We start from the raw sequence: 17,511 nt of genomic DNA on the forward strand, positions 1-17,511 counted from the left end.
TATTATAACGATAAGAACGCTTCAACAGGATTTCAATCAATTCAATATTTAATTCTCTAACCAATCATTAAGATAATTACAAACTTTAGGAGTAACTAAGCCAGTGTCCGCACATCGATTTGCAATCGGACATATGCCACAATTGCTCTTCACTAAACCAGTTGAAGGCAAAAGTGGATTCACAGCTCTATACAAATTTAAACTGCTTGAATTGATTATCCTCTCTGCCTTATTATCCAAAACAACTGTGTACAAAATACTCTCCATATCCTCAACAGTCAGTGCTACCTTACTAATACCTAAATCAGATATAAACTTATGAACATCACTAGCAGTGGCATAACTTCTATTCCTTATTAAAACAGGACCACCTCCCTGACTCACAGCATTCTCCCATCTCTCAACTAGAAATCTATGGCATTGTTGATTAAGAACATCAACAAACTCAGATTCAAAGTCTTGGTCTTGGTACCAGGCACCTCCAGTCACAGAACTATCTGGTTCCAGTTCATATAGCATGTACACTTTCTTTTTGCTTGCCTGAAATAATTACAATTTTAGAATACATATAAACTAACAAAGCATAAAAATTAATTACAGAAACTGATTTAACAGCCTTGATAATCTTCTTGGTTTCTAAACTCTTTAGAACTTTGTTTAGCTGTGTCATATTCAAATTCGACTTGAAACGGATGTCTCTTATCCAAATTCCTTTATTATCTGCTTCCTCAATGATCTTAAACACAACTCTTTCTTCATTGTCAGATCCTTTAACGGTTGATTTCTGGCTGGGGTCTTTGAATTTGTAAAGCAGCTCATTTTGGTCTTTGAATAATTCAAATACACTACAATATTAAGTCAATAAATAATAATTTAAAATAAATATTTTCAAACAGTACTTGTTTTTGAGGAGTTTGTTCATAACCTTGGTCCATGTTGCTGGTTGAATATCAGGGAAAAGTTGTTGTATCGTAGAGTTTGAGATACCTTCAGGCTTTTCACGGCCTACGGTGAGAATTTGCTCCTCAATTTGTTCTTCAGACATTGTACTAGATTTGATAATTAAGAAAGTAAACAGAAATTCTTGTCTCTTGTGGGTGCTATTAAACGTAACCTTAAAACATGGATGATATTGGCCTGGATTGGCAAAAGTTGAAACATAATTCAGAAAAGGTAAAGTGGAATAAGTAATTATAGCAAAACAATATAAAAATGCATTAAATTTGTATAGATTGGTCTTAGAGATGGTATAGAAGAAGGAAGATCATCAAATTTTCAAAAAAGTTTTGATGAGGGCTATAAAATGGATTTAAAAATGGGTTTGAGCTAGGAAAACTCAAAGGACAATTGGAATCACCACCTGAACTAGAAAACACAAAAAGGGGTAATTGTATTTTGTGTAAAGATGAATCTATAATCAAAAAATCAAACCAAGAGAAAGAAATTCTTCAATGGAGGGCAACAGAAAGTCTAATAGCATCAATATCACCAGAAAACTAAAATTTTTCTTAAAATAACTGTGAATAAATGTATAGTTATGTTAAGATATTTATATTTAAGGAACTATCATTCCATAAATCAAAAATTTTAAGCTAAGTTAGAAAAACTTGTCTTGGAACACACACAAAAATGATTTTACAAATAAAGTCCTTCCGGCGTGCCCTCCTTCTTGCGATACAACACACTCTCCTTCGATTTCTTAAAATCTTCATTCATCACCTTCATCCTACGCTCACGCAACGCCATGAGTCCCGCCTCAGTGCAAATGGCTTTAATATCCGCTCCAGATAAATCATCCTTAGCCATGATCAACTCCTGCAGATTCACATCAGAAGCAAGAGTCATGCGTGACGTATGAATGTTGAAAATACGCCGCTTTGTCTTCTCATCAGGCAAAGGAAATTCGATTTTACGATCAATACGACCCGGACGAATCAAAGCTGGATCTAAGGTTTCAATACGATTAGTCGCCATGATGACTTTCACATCACCACGTGAATCAAATCCGTCGAGTTGGTTGAGCAACTCCAACATGGTTCTTTGAATTTCACGCTCGCCGCCCGAATTGGAGTCGTAGCGCTTTGTTCCAACAGCGTCGATTTCATCGATGAAGACGATACTCGGCGCGTGTTCTTCGGCGACTCTGAATAATTCTCTTACGAGTTTGGGGCCGTCACCAAGGTATTTTTGAATAAGTTCGGAGCCGACCACGCGTAAAAATGTGGCAGAGGTTTGATTTGCCACTGCTTTAGCCAGTAGGGTTTTCCCTGTGCCTGGAGGACCATAAAGAATAACACCTTTTGGTGGTTTGATGCCCATTTCTTCATAATACTCAGGATGTGTGAGTGGCAACTCAACAGATTCTTTGATTTCTTGGATTTGAGTGTCCAAGCCACCAATGTCTGCATAGGTTTCTTGAGGGGCTTTCTCCAGCTTCATTACAGTCACCATTGGGTCTGTATCATCTCCTAAGACACCCACAACAGCATGGACCTTGTGGTTGAGCAGCACTGAACAGCCTGGCTCAAGTTGATCCTTATCCACAAAGGATAAGATGCTTACATAGTGTTCACTGCCTACTGATGTTGATACAATTGCATGGTTATCATCAATGATTTCCTCCAGGGTGCCAACTGACATTGGTGTACCTCTGAGATCATCAACTTTGGACCTCTCCTCCTCATTCTTTTCCTCCTGAGGCTTGAGTCTCTCCTGGTTACGAATGAACTCTTCCTCCATCAGCAAGTAATCCTTGATTCTTTCCAATTTGAGCAGCTTCAGTCTACATCTCGTGTGTGGCGTTATCGCGGGCAGTTTCAGAGCGGTGTCGGGCCCCTTCGTCCGGCGCTTCTTCTTGCCAACACGGGTGGGAATCGGTGGTTCATACTTCTTCTTTTTGTCTTTGTCGTCCTTCTTGTCGCTTCCGCCGGGTCCCGACTGATTTTGACCCTGTGGATAAGTGAAACGTAATTAAATATTGTTTTAAAAACTTATTTACTAATGTACTTACCATTTTCAACAGAAAATGTTGCAAATCAGAGTGAAAAGTCGGCCTATCAAAAAAGTCACCAGTCACGACTGTCAAATAACAAACGAAAACTTTGGAATAACGTGAGAATGATGCCAAGGTGGCGCTGCTGCTGTAATATGTAGGCGATAACAAACGAGCAAACACGACGACTTCTATATTTAAAAGTAAATGTCAGAAAACTACACGGAATATTTTGATTTCTCTTTTCAAACTTGGTTAATTTATTTCTAAATATCTGGTGCAGGCCTAATAATAATAATCGTAGGTATTTATAGGCTTTCAAATTGTGATAATACGATAACATAAGTAAACACAGATCCAAAAATTGTAATTGTTAACCCATGATTAATATTGAAAAAACCAGCAGCTGAAAATTGTGGTTTTAATTGATTTGCTTGATTAGCGTATTCTTGCAATTCATGTTTTAGTGAAATTTCATTGTTTCCAAGAGTCTGGATCAACGAATAACATAATCGTGGTACTTTAGCGATTTCCTTTTCGGCTTGACCGCAAACAGTAAATAACTTAATTCCAATTATCTGGAAGAAATCCTTAATTTGGTCATTCTTGTTTTTTTTTATTTGTAGTAAACTTACACAAGGGAAAAGCACCCAAAACACACAGAAAACCACAAAAGAACAACCAAATGATCGACCTGAATGAACCGAAATCCCGTGTACCAACAACAACGCCATATTAACCGGAACCAAAATATTCAGAATCATATGACTGCAGAAACTCAAACATATAGGTCCGATAACTTCATTATATTCTTCAATTAATTGCGCAATAGATGTATACGCCTCTGATATCATTTGTATTGATACTTTTCCTTTAGGATTCTTACGAGTGCAAGTACCCGATGACTTGATAAACCAATTTTGACACTCCATTACATCATTAACCAAATGATAATTCAACTCTTTCATTCGATACGCAATCAATTGAGGATATCTTGTTATAACATCCATGACAACAATAATGTGACTATTTTGGAACTCCCTCCACATAAAATATTTGTAGATATCCCATCCAATATAAGAGAAGTAAACGTAAGCACTTAAACATCCCAGTGCGATACCCAGCATTGTCCAAATGTAAAACTCAATCAAACACCTTTTATTTGCGGATTTAACTTCTTCGTTATTTACGATGAATACTTCTAATTTGCGTAATCCATTGATAAACTGTTGCAGTCTATGTCCATGGCGAAGATTCAAACTGTAGACGCTGATTATACTTAAAACAGTTGCAACAAACTCCATCAGGGAAAATGTGCCTAGAACTGACTTGTGAACATCCCGGCCGAAGAAACAAATTTTCCCATATTGAGCAACAATAAAACATGATATAAATGTAATGATAAAGAAAGTACTACGAAACAAATCTATGTATCTGAGAGTTTTAGAATTTGAATTGTGAGAGATGTATGGAGTGATGCCTAGATGTCTTGCAACCGAATGTAAGGTATTTAAGCCTTCAACGTTCATCTTGTTTATATGACGATCAATTTCTTACTATATTCAAGTTTATATTATATCTATGTTGACTACTAGAAGTACGAGTATAGTAGGTAATCAGTCATAAGTGACAAGTGAAATCCAATTAATCTAAGAGGTATCAGTTACCAACATTTCACGCATGTGTCACAGTTGTAAATAAAAACAAATATTGACTTAAAAAATCAATAGTAATAAGAATACAATAATAACACTATTAACATCTATTAGAACATAATTAAATCTAACAGTCATACTTTGAAATATTAAATGTTAATGAAGAGCAAAGTACACTCGACAACATCTGAAATGAATTTTTGAATCGCAACACATTTATTCAACACTATCTTCCAGTATTACAAAAATAGAGCGTAAATGCTGATGGTACTTATATTTCGATAACAATTCTCGATTAACTTTACGGCTATAACTTAAGATACAAAAGACAAACGTAATCAATAAAAAAAATATAAAACAAACAACCCACAAGCCTCTACTTGCGCTTGGCGAAACTGGTCTTTTGTTTATTTTTCAAAATATCCTTAGAATCCATTCGCTTCACGCCGGAACCATAAATCATTTGATTTCTAAAATCATTGGGCGCAAGCTTCTTCTTAATGGCATTCAGTTGTTCAACAACTGGTACTTTATCCTTGTTTTTCTTAGAAGGTCTCTCGGCCACGGCTTTCTGCACTGACCAAGCATCGACATTGTCAATTGAAGAAGGTTTTACTTTTTTCAATTTCTTTGTTACACCGCCCAACTTGGACGAGAATTTCGAAGTAGATGGACGACTAATTTCGGATTTACTGGCACAAGCATCGTGTTCATCTTCTACTAACATTTCGGATCGATATTTGGAGAATTTAGTTTTCTTCAAAGGCACATCGGTGAATTCACTTTCTTCTGGTTCTTTAGCAAGGAGTTTATTCTGGAGTTTCTTCAATTTCTTTGAAATTGGAGATGGAATTTTAACTACAGGCTCTGGGACATCTTCACAATCCTCCAAAGACTTGTTGATGCTCAGACGTTTCTCTTTCTTCGACTTTGATTTCACTTCGGGGACTTCTACATCAGTTAAACTTCTGTTTAGTTTCTCTTTCTTCGATTTTTTACTTTGCACAATGGAAACATCCGCATCAGTTAAACTTTTGTTCAATTTTGCTTTCTTAGGAGGAGACTGTACTGGTTCTATGTCTTGTGTTGTGTTGAAACTCTTGCTAAGACGTTTCTTGTTACCTTTCTCTGCATCTGACGGCGCAACGAGATCATTTGTTTCAACTTCATTAAATCCTTGACTAACTCTCTTCTTGGACTTGTTTTTCTTTGACATCGACTGATTTTTCGCTTCCGGCTCATCTTCCACCTCAAAATCACCTTGAATGCTTATATCTTTCTGCACATTACTTCTGCGCTTCTTTTGTTTCTGTGTCTTGCTTGTAGATGTGTTCAAATCAGAATTTTCTTCAATTTCCAATTGACTGCCCAAGTTTTTAGGCACAGTTGTTTCCAGCATTTCATCTACAACAGTATTAATATTATCCACATCTTCTCGTTTCAAACTGACACGCTTTGGCTTCTTGGGTGAGCCTTCATCATTTGAACTCGCAGAGTTGGCGTAATCTAGGGACACATTCACAGAAACATTTCCAGTTTTGTCTTTTATAGATGAAACAAAAAAGTCAACAGCTTTTGTTATTTTATCAGTAATTTCACCATCGCTGAAGCGATTGATGTTGACCTGGTCTTGAATAGTCAACGACGTCTTTCTGCGTGTTTTGCGATTCGGCGATTCTATGACACTGTTGTTAGGCGTGCTGAAAGAAGGTTTCGGTTCACGTGGGACATCCACTTTTAATGTTTCCTTCATCGATTCTAAACTTGTCAAGTTATCCTGTTCATTGATAACCACGGACTTATTTTCTGTTTCTGTCACTGGAGAGGGAATTGTGATGCTACTCAAGACAACAACTTTAGCTGCACTTTCAGCCTGTTTTGATTCATCAACCTTATCGTCTGTATCTGGCTTCAAATCTTTTTCAGCCTCACCTATCATTATTGTCTCCTCCTCTTCACTGGAATCCTCAACTTGAATAATTCTCGACTTCCTCTTTTTCTCAGTCTTCTTCTTCTTAACATCGGCAAGTTCTTCCAAGTCATATTCATTGCCAGAAAGCAGTTCCATACCTTCATCATCCGTAATAAAAGAATCATTCTCATAGTCGTCCTCATCATCTTCAAATCTTTCCGATTCCGAGCTATGTAGAGACTCTCCATCATCGATGATCTGGTTGCTGTCTTCAGAAGGAGTGTCTTCCTCGCCTTCAGAAGCCATGTCGTCGACAAACTCGTTTTCCGGTACATAATCTTCATCTTCATCGCTATCAGCGGCAGCTTCCTTCAATTTCGCGTTGATCAAATCGTCCAACTTCTGAGAGATTGTTTCTTCAATCATCACTTTGCGCCGTTTGCTGCCACCTTGCATTGCCAATGGCACTTCAGCTGGTTTCTCCTCTTCAACATCATCAGAGGTAACTTCATCGGAATGAATAATTTGCTCAGCGTCTGAATCTGAGTCCAAGTCAACAACGACATCATCTTTAACATCAGACTCTGTAATTTCAGCATCAACAGATTTATTTTTATTTTCAGAAGTTTTATTCTCTTCTTCAGTTGTTACTTCAACACTATCCTTCTTCGATGATTTATCGTCTGTAGTTTTTGACTCATTTTCATCTTCTTCAATCACAAGAACTTCATCAACAAAACTATTCATCAACTGCTCCTCCATGTCTTCCTCATCCAGAGTAACATTTTTCTTTACTGGTTTCATCGCCTTGACAGGGCTAGAACCAAACTCATCCTCATTATCCACCTCAATTATACTTTCACTCTGTGATGTTGTCGTGGAAACCTTCCCACTAAGAACTTCCGCAACTTCTACAGTTGGAGTCTTAACAGTGACTTGTGCTGAAGCAACAATGGCATCAGTAGAAAACTCAACCTCAATAGGCTCGCAGAAACTTTGCATCTTAACAGAGTTGTTTAATTTCGGCGTGCTTGTCTCCGACAAAGAAATACGTTTACTCTTTGGAGACTTGGCAATATTCAATTTGTCAGCGTTCTCTTTGTCAGAGTTGTTCGAACTGCCGCTGATATCATGTACGGTCTCAACAATGCTTTTATTCTTTTCGCCATCTTCCAAATCGATTGAGTTCGTTGTGGGAATTGAAAGATTCAAGTGGAAAGAACCATCAGACCCGTTAATGATTTCAGGTGTGCGTTTAAGCAGTGAATCCCTTTTAGGAGTTTTAACAGAATTCACATCTTTTGAGGAGTCTTAGACTCAATGTTTTCTGTGTTAAGAATATTGCTTTCGCCGAAGGATTTAGACAATCTAAGCGACGTACTGCTTTTATCTTTATCTTTATTCTCACTCTCCGTAAATGAATTAGACTTACGCTTTGTTTTTGCAAGTGAGTCATTTAAGACATTTGAACTTTCTGATAATCTCGTAGATCGGCGTGGTTTTGGCGAGTCCACAGAAGGTTTCTTGGAGGAATCTTCATTTATCGAAACGCTCTCTTCCGCTTTTTCATCGGGAATGTTAATAATGTCTTGATCCTTGTCTTCGCTCTCAGAAACTCTCAAACTCAAAGTTGGTGCAGGGCTCATATCCGATTGGGAATCATCATTAATTGAAATTTCAGAAATTGAAGGCGGTTTTTTAGTTGTGACTGTTGGATTACTATCTTGACTTTCCGACAGTCTTGGAGATCTTCGTGGCAAGTCGCATACTTCCACAGAATCTGTTTTCGCAGGGCTAGCAAGAGGTGATTTAATTGGAGAAGCCGGAGTTGTTTTTCTAACTGGTGAAGATTTATCATCTTTGTCTACAAGAGGCGATCGACAAGGAGAAGACTTTGGTTCAGGTGAGACCGCAACAGGCGAGGCTGACAAACGAGGTGAACGTCGAACCGGCGACTTAAACACTGAATCCGATTCCGAGCTCATTGATTTGCGTGACTTACGCGAAGGAGACGCAAGAGTATCAACCTGATTCTTTTCAGAAGTTGGAGTAGAAGTTGTTGAATCATCGGCATCCTTGATTTCCACAACATCTCGGCCAGTAACTTTCTCAACTTCAGCATCAGCCTTCTGATCAGAAATTTCAATCTCACCTGTGGTCTTATCGCTAATGGCATCAGTCTTCCTCTCCGTAACAATTTCGGGTGATTCCTCCTCATCTTTTTCTAAGTCTATTTTGTTCTCTTCAACTTTCACAGGTTTCTTTGCATCAGCTTCGTTCTCTTCTGGTTCCTCCTCGTTAATAGGAATAAGATCTGCCACTAGTTTAGTTTCAACTTCTTCAACAATCTCGGTGGAATTGCTGCGTCCTCTGATGGACCGCCTTGTAGCAGGTTTCTTTTCCGGCTTCTTGGCGTCAGGTTCTTCTGTTGCATCCAACGATAGACGAGCGGAGCGCGGCGGACGCCCAACTTTTTTAGGCTCTGGTTTTACTTCAGTTTCTTTTATTGCCTCAAGACCTCCTTGTGTTACAGACGCTCGCCTACCACGAGGTTTAGCAACTTGTGTTTCTGTTGCAGTGTCCAGTGAAGGCGAAGTGCTCTGTCTTCTAATAGATCGACGGCGCGAAGGAGTTTCTGGTTTAGGTGCTGATTCCTCTTCTTTTATTTTTGTTATTGATGCTAAGTAATGAGAAAACATTTTGAATGAGAATATCAATAGTTGTTGCCTAGTTGTTACACAATGTTTGTTTATAAAACAAAATTTGTTTGTAAAACAGAAGAATTCTGCAACCTTTCACAGCTACTTTGATTTAAACATATTTAATACTTACGTTTTCTACCTCTCCTAGCAGGAGTGCCTGTTGCTGGTTCTTTAGATTCAGATTCAGCTGATGGTGATCTACTTTCTGCCCTGGAAATTTTTGAAGTTGCAGACTTTAATGGTGCTTCTGGTTGTTCCTCTAGTGTAATTTCATGTGACAATGACGGTCGTTTTGTCCTAGTGATTTTCGCTGGTGATGATACAGTCATTTCTGCTGCAGAACTCCTTCTTCGAGAGATAGCAGAAGCAACAGTGGCTGCAGCTGGAGCAGGAGAATTGGCAATTCTTGTAGACCGCCTCAAAGGTGATCCAGGTGCATTGCCGCCCTCCTCGGAGGCAAGCAATGATCTACGGCTCGACATCCTAGAAGACAATTAGCAATCACATTCAATCAGAACAAAGTTTTTCAACCACGAGAAAAACGTGATATTCGAGGCTTCTAACCTCATATTCATACAATCGCACATGATTATCGCATTTTTCACTAACCTGTGATGATTGTTTTAGTAATGGGACGTACAACACTAAAAAGAAATCGTTATTTATAAAAACCGTTGAGGCACGTGGTTCAACCTTTTATGAAACGACTTTGGCGCTGAAGGAATTCGTAACGGATCTGCGCGAATTTGAATGGAGGAAAAGATGGCAGATGGCAAGATGAATGCGCAGAAAGGGTGCGCAATGGGGATCAACGACGAACATGCGCAGTTTCTTATTGGAAAACAGCAAAAGTATTTCAATCCATAAATCGATTTATGTGCAACAAACTAGATTTATCTGATATAAATTAAGTGCAAACTCGTCAGAATAATAGGAATTATATATTTTAAATATAATAATTAATGTTTTGACAAAATTTGGTAAAACATTTGTTATAAAACAAAAAAATCATTACACTTGCAAAAATTCATTCGAAAATATTCAGAAATGTTAATAACAAAGTTCTTTTCTATTTAATTTTTAAGAATCGATTTAAGAATATCGTAAATACATCACTGAAGCAGGAACAACGTACCGAACGCATAGTGAACGCATGCTCCATGGTTTTTCCGTTCGTTTCCGTCTGCCCGCGTTTCGCCGCTCCACTCCAACCCCCCGCGATTGGGGTAGATGTGGAAAATCGCTATGGCGCATGGTAGTGAATGACAGTCGGCCGTCGGAAAATGTATTCACATTAATGTGCTACTTCGGTGCGTTTCAATATTTCTGAATTCGCGCGGCGTTCGTTGCACGCGCTGTAAAATGTAAAAAAACGCGCCGACTGCAGCATTTCTCGTGTGTTTGGCCATCTGAAAATATATACTTCACACTGAACGAACAAAAATGTACGCTTGGAGATTACTGTTTATGTTTTGTGTATTTATACCCCTAACATATCAAGGTGAGTGCGGAATGTGGAGCGTTTGGATTATTGATAGTGATGTAATCGTTAAAAGCTATTTATTTATTATTTATGAGCCGGAAAGCGTATGAAGTACTGTTTGTATCCATAAATATTCCAGTAAGAAAGTATTTAGTCTATTATTTTTACGTAGTATGTGTTTTTTCTGACAGTTTTTTACGTTGTGGTTTTATCTCATATAAAAAATGCATTGTATTGGATATTGCGGTAAACATGTATAAAGTTTCAGTGAAAAAATCACGTTTTGTGTGGTTTACTATGGAACTCGAGTGTAAACTGTAAAGAAAGGACTGGGACAATGTTTGCCAAGCAATATAACTTACATGTTTAGGAAATACATTATGTATATTTCACAAGAAAGTGAAAATTTCGCTGATATTGTTTAACCAATAAATATTTACATTGTTTTCTGCAGGGGTAGCTGGAATAACTAATGGAAATGTTGAAAAAAGTGACGAAATCTCAAAAACAGATGATGATGTAAGTAAAAAAAATTCAATTTATTTTTTTACTAGCTTTTGCCCGCGATTTCGTCCCGGTAGTGTTTAATATAAAGGTAATTCGGTTTTACTTTCTTGTTCTAGACATAGTATGTGTCAATTCTATCAATATGATTCGCAATTTTATTTTAAAGAAATGAATTATACAGAGAATTGCTAATAATGCACTTCAGCGCGCCATCTCCAATTCAATTATTTAACTATTACTATGATTGAATCTCATTGCCAACCTTTATCCTATAGAAAAAGGCTGTCTTTCGGGTTTTCCCGGCAATTATTTAAAATTTTCTCACCGTATAAACCATCCTTGGACTTTAACGAACATTTTTAAAAAAGAATTGGCCAAATTGGTCTAGGCGATGTTGAGTTATGCGCTTACCAACAGATTTTGCGATTTATTTTTATATTATAGATTATTTATTGATTAATAATAAATAATATGAAATACGTAGGTGAATTTCACTTTATTGAAAACATTTTTCAATGCCATATATTTTTTGATAACTTTGTATGTATAAGTTATGCCGTCTCAAATTCAATTTGCAAGTTTTGATGAAAAAGTTTCACTTTACCATCGCCATATAAAAAATACACGCGATGCTTTTATCAGAAACAAATTGTTACAAACGCGCATTTCTATCTCCGAATGTTCGATAATTCATCGAAATGCATTTGATTCCTATCCATCGGCGAATAAAAAACTTTAAATTGCAAATCAACGCGCAACCCGCCTCACACCACACGCGGTCACGCTTCTGATCAAAGAGCACTTTGTAACTCGATTGTGGCAGCGCGCGCGCTCGACAAAAGACTTCTTTCGCATGCGGCCGGAAACGAATGTATAAAATTACAAAAGTACCGCATTGCAATCGCAATCGAATGGACGATTACAGTCGAAGCGCGTCTGATTGCCTCCGATCGATCTCCATCAAAGCCAGGGACCAAAAACCGTATTACCACTGACGGAAAATTAGACAATTACACGACGGACGCGACCTAATCTTACTAAAATTTAAATCCTCAGCTATCTTCGACCGAGATGGGTCTCGACGCTGCGGGCAGGAATCAATCGGAACCGGAGGGTCCGCCCGATTCGCACGAGGCGATGAACAATCGGGAATTGAAGCCGAAATTGACAATCGGCAATCGGCGGAAGCGCAGCTACGAGTTCCTCGTCGGGCTGGTAAAGAGGAACGCCAGTGTGTACGAGGTCACGAAAAATGGCAAAACAACACCCGCCACGGTAAAATGATTACTTCATAATTGCTTTATCAAAACCATCAATCATCAAATCATCAAAAAACTAAAAAAAAAAATTAAAAAATTAAATTTTTACTTAAATTGAATTTAAATAATAATTGTTGTAAAATTGCAGGACGCTGACGTGAAGGCAAGCGAAGTCCTCCTGGAACTGCTCGTGAAGATCGCCGCAAATCCACAGCAATGGTCCAGAGTGCACGCGCTGCTCCGTAAGTCTTCAACATTTTATTATCGGTTGAAAGTTGCCATTTTAAAATATGCAACAACCCGTTGAGGGGCGCAACGCGGTACGCGAGATTAAATTAAATAAGTTTCAAATTGTGTGCGGGAGCGACCACACCGTCGCCGCCCGCTCGGCGTTACGTGACGTACTTTTTTTCAAGACGCATTAATTCAGGACACGTAGCGATGTGCTGCTGAGAGTAAAGTTTGGCTGATCTCGTGAAGATGTACTCTTATTTCGAGCGCCAAGACATGCGGTTGGTATTGTCGCGAGTGATTAAAGTCTTAATTTAGTTCCAAACACATTAAATTTTTGTTTATTACGAAATGAATTTATGTGTTTTTTTTTTTCATTTTTTTATTTGAGTTGAAAATTTGTGGCGACAGTTTGTTTTATACGCGATTCGTGAAGAGATTTTGAGACTGACATAAGGTAGAAACGGAACATAAAGAAGAAGATGAGCACATGCCGCTCCTCATTAAAAAAAACCGCCTAAACGTGTCCGAGGGGACGTATTACGTGCCCTACTTGAATCTTTTCTTCTGCGATCTCGAATATCAAATTATACAGGCGCCCTAAATACAAAAAGCGTTCAAATCTGTACGTCTATTGTTCTTACTTGGCAATTTATTCCATTTATCTCTTCTGTTTGCAGAAAAAATCGATAATGATTTGATCAAATCAAAAGAACTTGTAGATAATATTAAAACATCACCAATCGTGCGAGACGACGTGGCAAAAACGAAACAGCTCGTGGACGATGACATAACCTCCTTACAACAGGAGACGACCAAGTATCCTTGGTTGCCTGCGACAAAAACCAACCATATTCCGGCGCCATATCAAAAGAACTTCGCATATCATCGTGTCACCGGCAACCCGTTGACGCATGCGCCGTCATCCGGCAGCAATAAGAACCCGAAAGCGTACATTGCTGTTTCAGTGATTGCGCCGAAGGCAACACACGGGCAGATTGACCCGGCCGCCGCCGAAGCAGATGACCTCATGCTCGAGAACGAGCTGAAAGAGCTGAAGCCGTGGTCGCATCAACAGAATCTGAAAAACATGGCGGACATCCGGTCACGATGGGTCATACAAACCGATAAGGAAGCACTTTCTTCACCTTAGACAAAAAAGGACTCGCACACACTCACAGCAGATCACATACAAGCACATCCTGATGAATTCACGGCCATCAGCAAGGATTTATTCTTGTGGCATGCGGTTACTTGTTTTTGCCATATTTTTGTATAATGAAACGCGCATGCGGGTAGATGGTGCTTGTTGTTGATTGATTTACATGTGCCCCACAAGTTTAGTCCATTTCTTACACGAGTTTCTTTATTATTGAGTTGAGTGCTTGCTTTGAGACTCAATGAAATACTCATCGTCAACATATTTGCCAGATTATATCTTATTGAATTTATCAAGATCAAGAAAGCAAATACTAAACTAAGATAATTGTAGAATTATATCAACAAACTGATCACAGATCACCCTAAAAATGTCCCTTAAAGTTAGATTATAAGTATAAATAATTATGGATAAACAAAATGATGATGAAGATACAAGTCGTACACAGTTTGTGATTGCTTCGGTTTTCAGTTTTTGATAATAGAAAATCTGGAAAATGTTTATAACACTTTGCATTTTTTGTTTTTATGCATTTGTCAGCACACTTATATGATTCATGTTTTGGACTTATGTTCTTCTGCTTGTATTCTTTACGTGCTGCTACTTACACAAAAAAAAAACTTTGTAAATGTTACAGATATGCCAAAACAAACTGTTTATGACGAAACAAATTACATTTACATTCTTATATACATATAATGTGTAGACATAAACAAGTAAATGTTATAAATAGATAAATAATATACAAGTAAAAATTAATGTGTTTCATTTTTTTTCTTTGAACAACTGAAAAGATGAAATTGAATGCTAGAAAAGCAGGATTTGGTGCAAATTAAGGTCGTAATCCGTAAATCGATAAAGTAGTAATCTGTAAGTTACATGTCTTCAAACAATACTTACAATTGTATTTTGTTTCGCAATTAAAATCGTACGTCCTATAGGAGAAGTTATAAGCGAAAATATTACTTTTTCGATCTCAGGCCAACAATATTACCAACTAGCTTTTGCCCGCGACTTCGTCCCGGTGTTTAATAAAAATGTAATTCGCTTTTACTCTCTTGTTCTAGACATAGTAGGTATGTGACAATTCTATCAATAAGATTCGCAATTTTATTTTAAACAAATTAATTATATAAAGAATTGCTAATAATTCACTTCAGCGCGCCATTTTGGATTCAACTATTTGACTATAACTATGATTGAATCTCAATGCCAACTTTTATCCTATAGAAAAGGGCTGTCTTTAGGGTTTTCCCGGCAAATTATTCGAATTTTCGTCGTAAACACCATCCTTGGACTTTAACGATCATTAAAAAAAAATAAATAATTGGCCGAATTGGTCAAGGCGTTGTTGAGTTATGCGCTTACAAACAGATTTAGCGATTCATTTTTATATTATAGGGACGAGTATAATTTATTTTTGGCGTGCAAGAAATTATAAAGAGTGCGTTTTTACACCGTTTTACTGCTTTAAAACGACTGTTTAAAAAGGTGCTGTTTTACTATAATAGTAATTTTGAAGCGAATAATTTTTAAGTTTTGCTGGACATTTAGGAGCACTCCTAGGGTTTAGAAAGTGCTAAAGATGTAAAAATAAGAAACTAATGAATAGACTGAATATGAAGAATATGTTTAAAATTTATATTTGCAATCGAATAAGAGCACAACAAATCCTCAATAAAATCGCATCTCTTCATACAGCAGGAATGTACAGAATCCGTTAAAAACATTATCAAGTACTCATATATACACTCACCTTCCTACCTATCGAACTGTCTAAAAGAAGATCTAGCTAAACACATACATAAAAACTATAATTCATCAGTCAAAAATAATATCCCGCGGGGGATAGATTATCGGCCCACCGGGCGACTGGTACAGCGGGCGACTTTGCGTCGTGTACAACGTCGAGGGCTGCGTGGGTGGTGGCTGATACTGCGTCTGTCGCACCGGATAACCAGCTGAGATGCTGCCAGCCTTCGCCGGTTGAGCAGCATTCAGTTGCATTGACCCACCGTGGATAATGTGTGACGGCTGCTGGCGCAAAGCGTAATGCTCGAGTGGTTTCGTCTCAAAACAGCGCGCCGTGGACTCGAACACTTGTCGCGTAGGCTCGCGAGGTTGCAGTGCACCCGACTGTGGGTAGTACATGGACAACTCCTGTTGTGGCACCGACGGCAGCGTGTAATAGGCTTGGCTTGGATAGGGTGTTTCTGCAACAAAGGAGGGCGTTAGTTATGCGCGTTCGGCGCAGCGCGGCGGGCGAGAGTACGGTGCGGTTGTCTGGTGATAATCGTTCTTGTTCAATAAGTTTTGCTTATCACCAAACGGCGGATTAGCTAAAAGCATGATGAAATACCCCAACAACACATAGCGATTTAAAGCGGTAAAGAATTTAGTTTTGGTAACTGGTTAATAGGTAAAAGTGAGGCGGTCACTCACTGTTCCACAATACAGCTCGGAATTCATGACGTCTAGCATCATCTTCTGCAATGAAACAATAAAATTATAACTCAAAAACACAATTAATCCGGTTCGAACGTGGGGGGGGGGGGCGGCATTGTTATGCAACCGTATCAACAACATATTCCATACTAACCATAGGATTTTATGATTTTATGAGTTTTACCTGTTGAAATAAAACACAATAAATGCCAATTTGTTGCAAATTCGGAAAACAATAACAAGACGCACGCGCAACTTTGAATATTTTCCAACAACAACACAAAATATGCCAAACAAATTAACTCAATAAATAAATGAAAACTCTAAACTTACTTTGAGGAGATTGATATGTTGCATTTGGTGCACCTGCACTTTTATGTGGATAACTCTGATGATACACTGGTATTGAAGATGGAGGCGGACTTGGACTTCTAGGTCGTTTTGTTGTAACTTTAAATGCAGGCTGAGAAACAGGCAAGCCTCTTGAGATTGGCTGTGGTGGCATATAAAGCTGCTGATGCACTAAAGTTGGCAGTGTTTGCATAGGCCCAATATCACTAAAAGGATAAATATAAACATGACAGCAGTATGTACATAAATAAAATCAACATGGACATGCCTAGCTTCCTTTGTTAGCTGTTTCCTACGATTATCATCCTCATTAAGTACTTTTTTGAGTTGTAAGAATAACTGATGTTTTTCCTCCTTGAGATGTGCTAGTTTGGTCTCAAGTTGTGAGATTTGTTCCTTCGTTTCGCCTAGAGTCATCACATCTTGCTGTTCGCGGGCCTCGCGTTCCTTCCGCAGACGCTCCTCTTCGACCTCCGCCTCGCGTTCCTGTTTCTTGCGCTCACGATCGCGTAAGATGTGACGCTTTAACGCGTTCCACATCTGATCCGAGCGGTCGGACTTATCTATTGTTGCGGCGGGCATCTTTACCTAAAATAACAGTCGAGTTAGGCACATTCTTGTATTAATATTTCACTAGTAAATATACATCACTCATTGGAAAATGGAAAAGCACAGGCAACTGTCAATTGGTTGTTGACACGGAGAAGAAAAGTGCTATCCTGCTACTTCGGGTCATTTCGTACATCATCGACATAATGAATCTATAGGCAACTTAATATACTCACGGACCGGAACATATATCTGGTAACTTTCCA

General features: G+C 38.3%; 5 protein-coding genes and 2 long non-coding RNA genes across 9 annotated transcripts; 3 read left to right on the plus strand and 4 right to left on the minus strand.

Annotated features, from left to right (window-relative positions):
- Nucleotides 1–30: 30 nt before the first annotated feature.
- On the minus strand, nucleotides 31–1,045 carry Polr3F (RNA polymerase III subunit F). Its single transcript, XM_065312948.1, has 3 exons — nucleotides 900–1,045; nucleotides 599–845; nucleotides 31–540 (listed from the first exon to the last, which is right to left on the minus strand). The coding sequence occupies exons 1-3, from the start codon at nucleotides 1,043–1,045 to the stop codon at nucleotides 49–51; spliced, it is 885 nt and encodes a 294-aa protein (XP_065169020.1). The 3' UTR covers nucleotides 31–48.
- On the plus strand, nucleotides 1,031–1,544 carry LOC135799741 (uncharacterized). The gene is made up of 2 exons (XR_010550053.1): nucleotides 1,031–1,173; nucleotides 1,232–1,544. It is a non-coding gene; the product is annotated as an uncharacterized lncRNA (long non-coding RNA).
- On the minus strand, nucleotides 1,536–3,139 carry Rpt2 (26S proteasome regulatory subunit Rpt2). The gene is made up of 2 exons (XM_065312930.1): nucleotides 3,011–3,139; nucleotides 1,536–2,949 (listed from the first exon to the last, which is right to left on the minus strand). Exons 1-2 carry the CDS (start codon nucleotides 3,011–3,013, stop codon nucleotides 1,636–1,638), a joined length of 1,317 nt encoding a protein of 438 aa, XP_065169002.1. The 5' UTR covers nucleotides 3,014–3,139; the 3' UTR covers nucleotides 1,536–1,635.
- Nucleotides 3,140–3,146: 7 nt separating this feature from the next.
- On the plus strand, nucleotides 3,147–4,139 carry LOC135799745 (uncharacterized). The gene is made up of 3 exons (XR_010550057.1): nucleotides 3,147–3,547; nucleotides 3,619–3,782; nucleotides 3,870–4,139. It is a non-coding gene; the product is annotated as an uncharacterized lncRNA (long non-coding RNA).
- A 701-nt stretch (nucleotides 4,140–4,840) lies between these two features.
- LOC135799740 (microtubule-associated protein futsch-like) lies at nucleotides 4,841–10,042 on the minus strand. Its single transcript, XM_065312951.1, is given in 4 exon segments — nucleotides 4,841–7,851; nucleotides 7,854–9,239; nucleotides 9,392–9,744; nucleotides 9,871–10,042. Coding segments are annotated over 3 exon segments (4,566 nt in total). The 5' UTR covers nucleotide 9,744; nucleotides 9,871–10,042; the 3' UTR covers nucleotides 4,841–5,023.
- A 435-nt stretch (nucleotides 10,043–10,477) lies between these two features.
- Nucleotides 10,478–14,659, plus strand: LOC135799735 (uncharacterized). The gene is made up of 5 exons (XM_065312947.1): nucleotides 10,478–10,762; nucleotides 11,199–11,263; nucleotides 12,308–12,526; nucleotides 12,659–12,752; nucleotides 13,422–14,659. Exons 1-5 carry the CDS (start codon nucleotides 10,705–10,707, stop codon nucleotides 13,892–13,894), a joined length of 909 nt encoding a protein of 302 aa, XP_065169019.1. The 5' UTR covers nucleotides 10,478–10,704; the 3' UTR covers nucleotides 13,895–14,659.
- An 868-nt stretch (nucleotides 14,660–15,527) lies between these two features.
- On the minus strand, nucleotides 15,528–17,454 carry LOC135799730 (G protein pathway suppressor 2). Of its 3 annotated transcripts, XM_065312937.1 has the most exons (6): nucleotides 17,343–17,454; nucleotides 16,965–17,284; nucleotides 16,679–16,902; nucleotides 16,500–16,529; nucleotides 16,343–16,387; nucleotides 15,528–16,113 (listed from the first exon to the last, which is right to left on the minus strand). In XM_065312937.1, exons 1-6 carry the CDS (start codon nucleotides 17,349–17,351, stop codon nucleotides 15,722–15,724), a joined length of 1,020 nt encoding a protein of 339 aa, XP_065169009.1. In that variant the 5' UTR covers nucleotides 17,352–17,454; the 3' UTR covers nucleotides 15,528–15,721. The 3 variants fall into 3 exon arrangements, with proteins under 3 accessions (XP_065169009.1, XP_065169010.1, XP_065169011.1); XM_065312938.1 differs by lacking the exon at nucleotides 16,500–16,529; XM_065312939.1 differs by lacking the exons at nucleotides 16,343–16,387; nucleotides 16,500–16,529.
- Between the last annotated feature and the right edge of the window lie 57 nt (nucleotides 17,455–17,511).

This window comes from Atheta coriaria, unplaced genomic scaffold (genome assembly GCF_025399875.1).
Source record: "Atheta coriaria isolate IRGN ID8LTWV9N9 unplaced genomic scaffold, Caltech_Dcor_3.1 hic_scaffold_9_pilon, whole genome shotgun sequence".
Taxonomy (NCBI): Eukaryota; Metazoa; Arthropoda; class Insecta; order Coleoptera; family Staphylinidae; genus Dalotia; species Dalotia coriaria.

What these genes read in the sequence shown, in the direction of transcription:
- Polr3F (XM_065312948.1), bottom strand. Translation starts at nt 1,045, where the DNA reads ATGTCTGAAGAACAAATTGAGGAGCAAATTCTCACCGTAGGCCGTGAA. An exon ending in AACAAACTCCTCAAAAACAA is followed by an intron (nt 846 to 899) that starts GTACTGTTTGAA and finishes TTAATATTGTAG; the next exon opens with TGTATTTGAATTATTCAAAG. An exon ending in AGGCTGTTAAATCAGTTTCT is followed by an intron (nt 541 to 598) that starts GTAATTAATTTT and finishes TAATTATTTCAG; the next exon opens with GCAAGCAAAAAGAAAGTGTA.
- LOC135799735 (XM_065312947.1), top strand. Translation starts at nt 10,705, where the DNA reads ATGTACGCTTGGAGATTACTGTTTATGTTTTGTGTATTTATACCCCTA. An exon ending in TATACCCCTAACATATCAAG is followed by an intron (nt 10,763 to 11,198) that starts GTGAGTGCGGAA and finishes TGTTTTCTGCAG; the next exon opens with GGGTAGCTGGAATAACTAAT. An exon ending in TCTCAAAAACAGATGATGAT is followed by an intron (nt 11,264 to 12,307) that starts GTAAGTAAAAAA and finishes TTAAATCCTCAG; the next exon opens with CTATCTTCGACCGAGATGGG.
- LOC135799730 (XM_065312937.1), bottom strand. An exon ending in CAGCTAACAAAGGAAGCTAG is followed by an intron (nt 16,903 to 16,964) that starts GCATGTCCATGT and finishes TTATCCTTTTAG; the next exon opens with TGATATTGGGCCTATGCAAA. An exon ending in AACATATCAATCTCCTCAAA is followed by an intron (nt 16,530 to 16,678) that starts GTAAGTTTAGAG and finishes TTATTTCAACAG; the next exon opens with GTAAAACTCATAAAATCATA.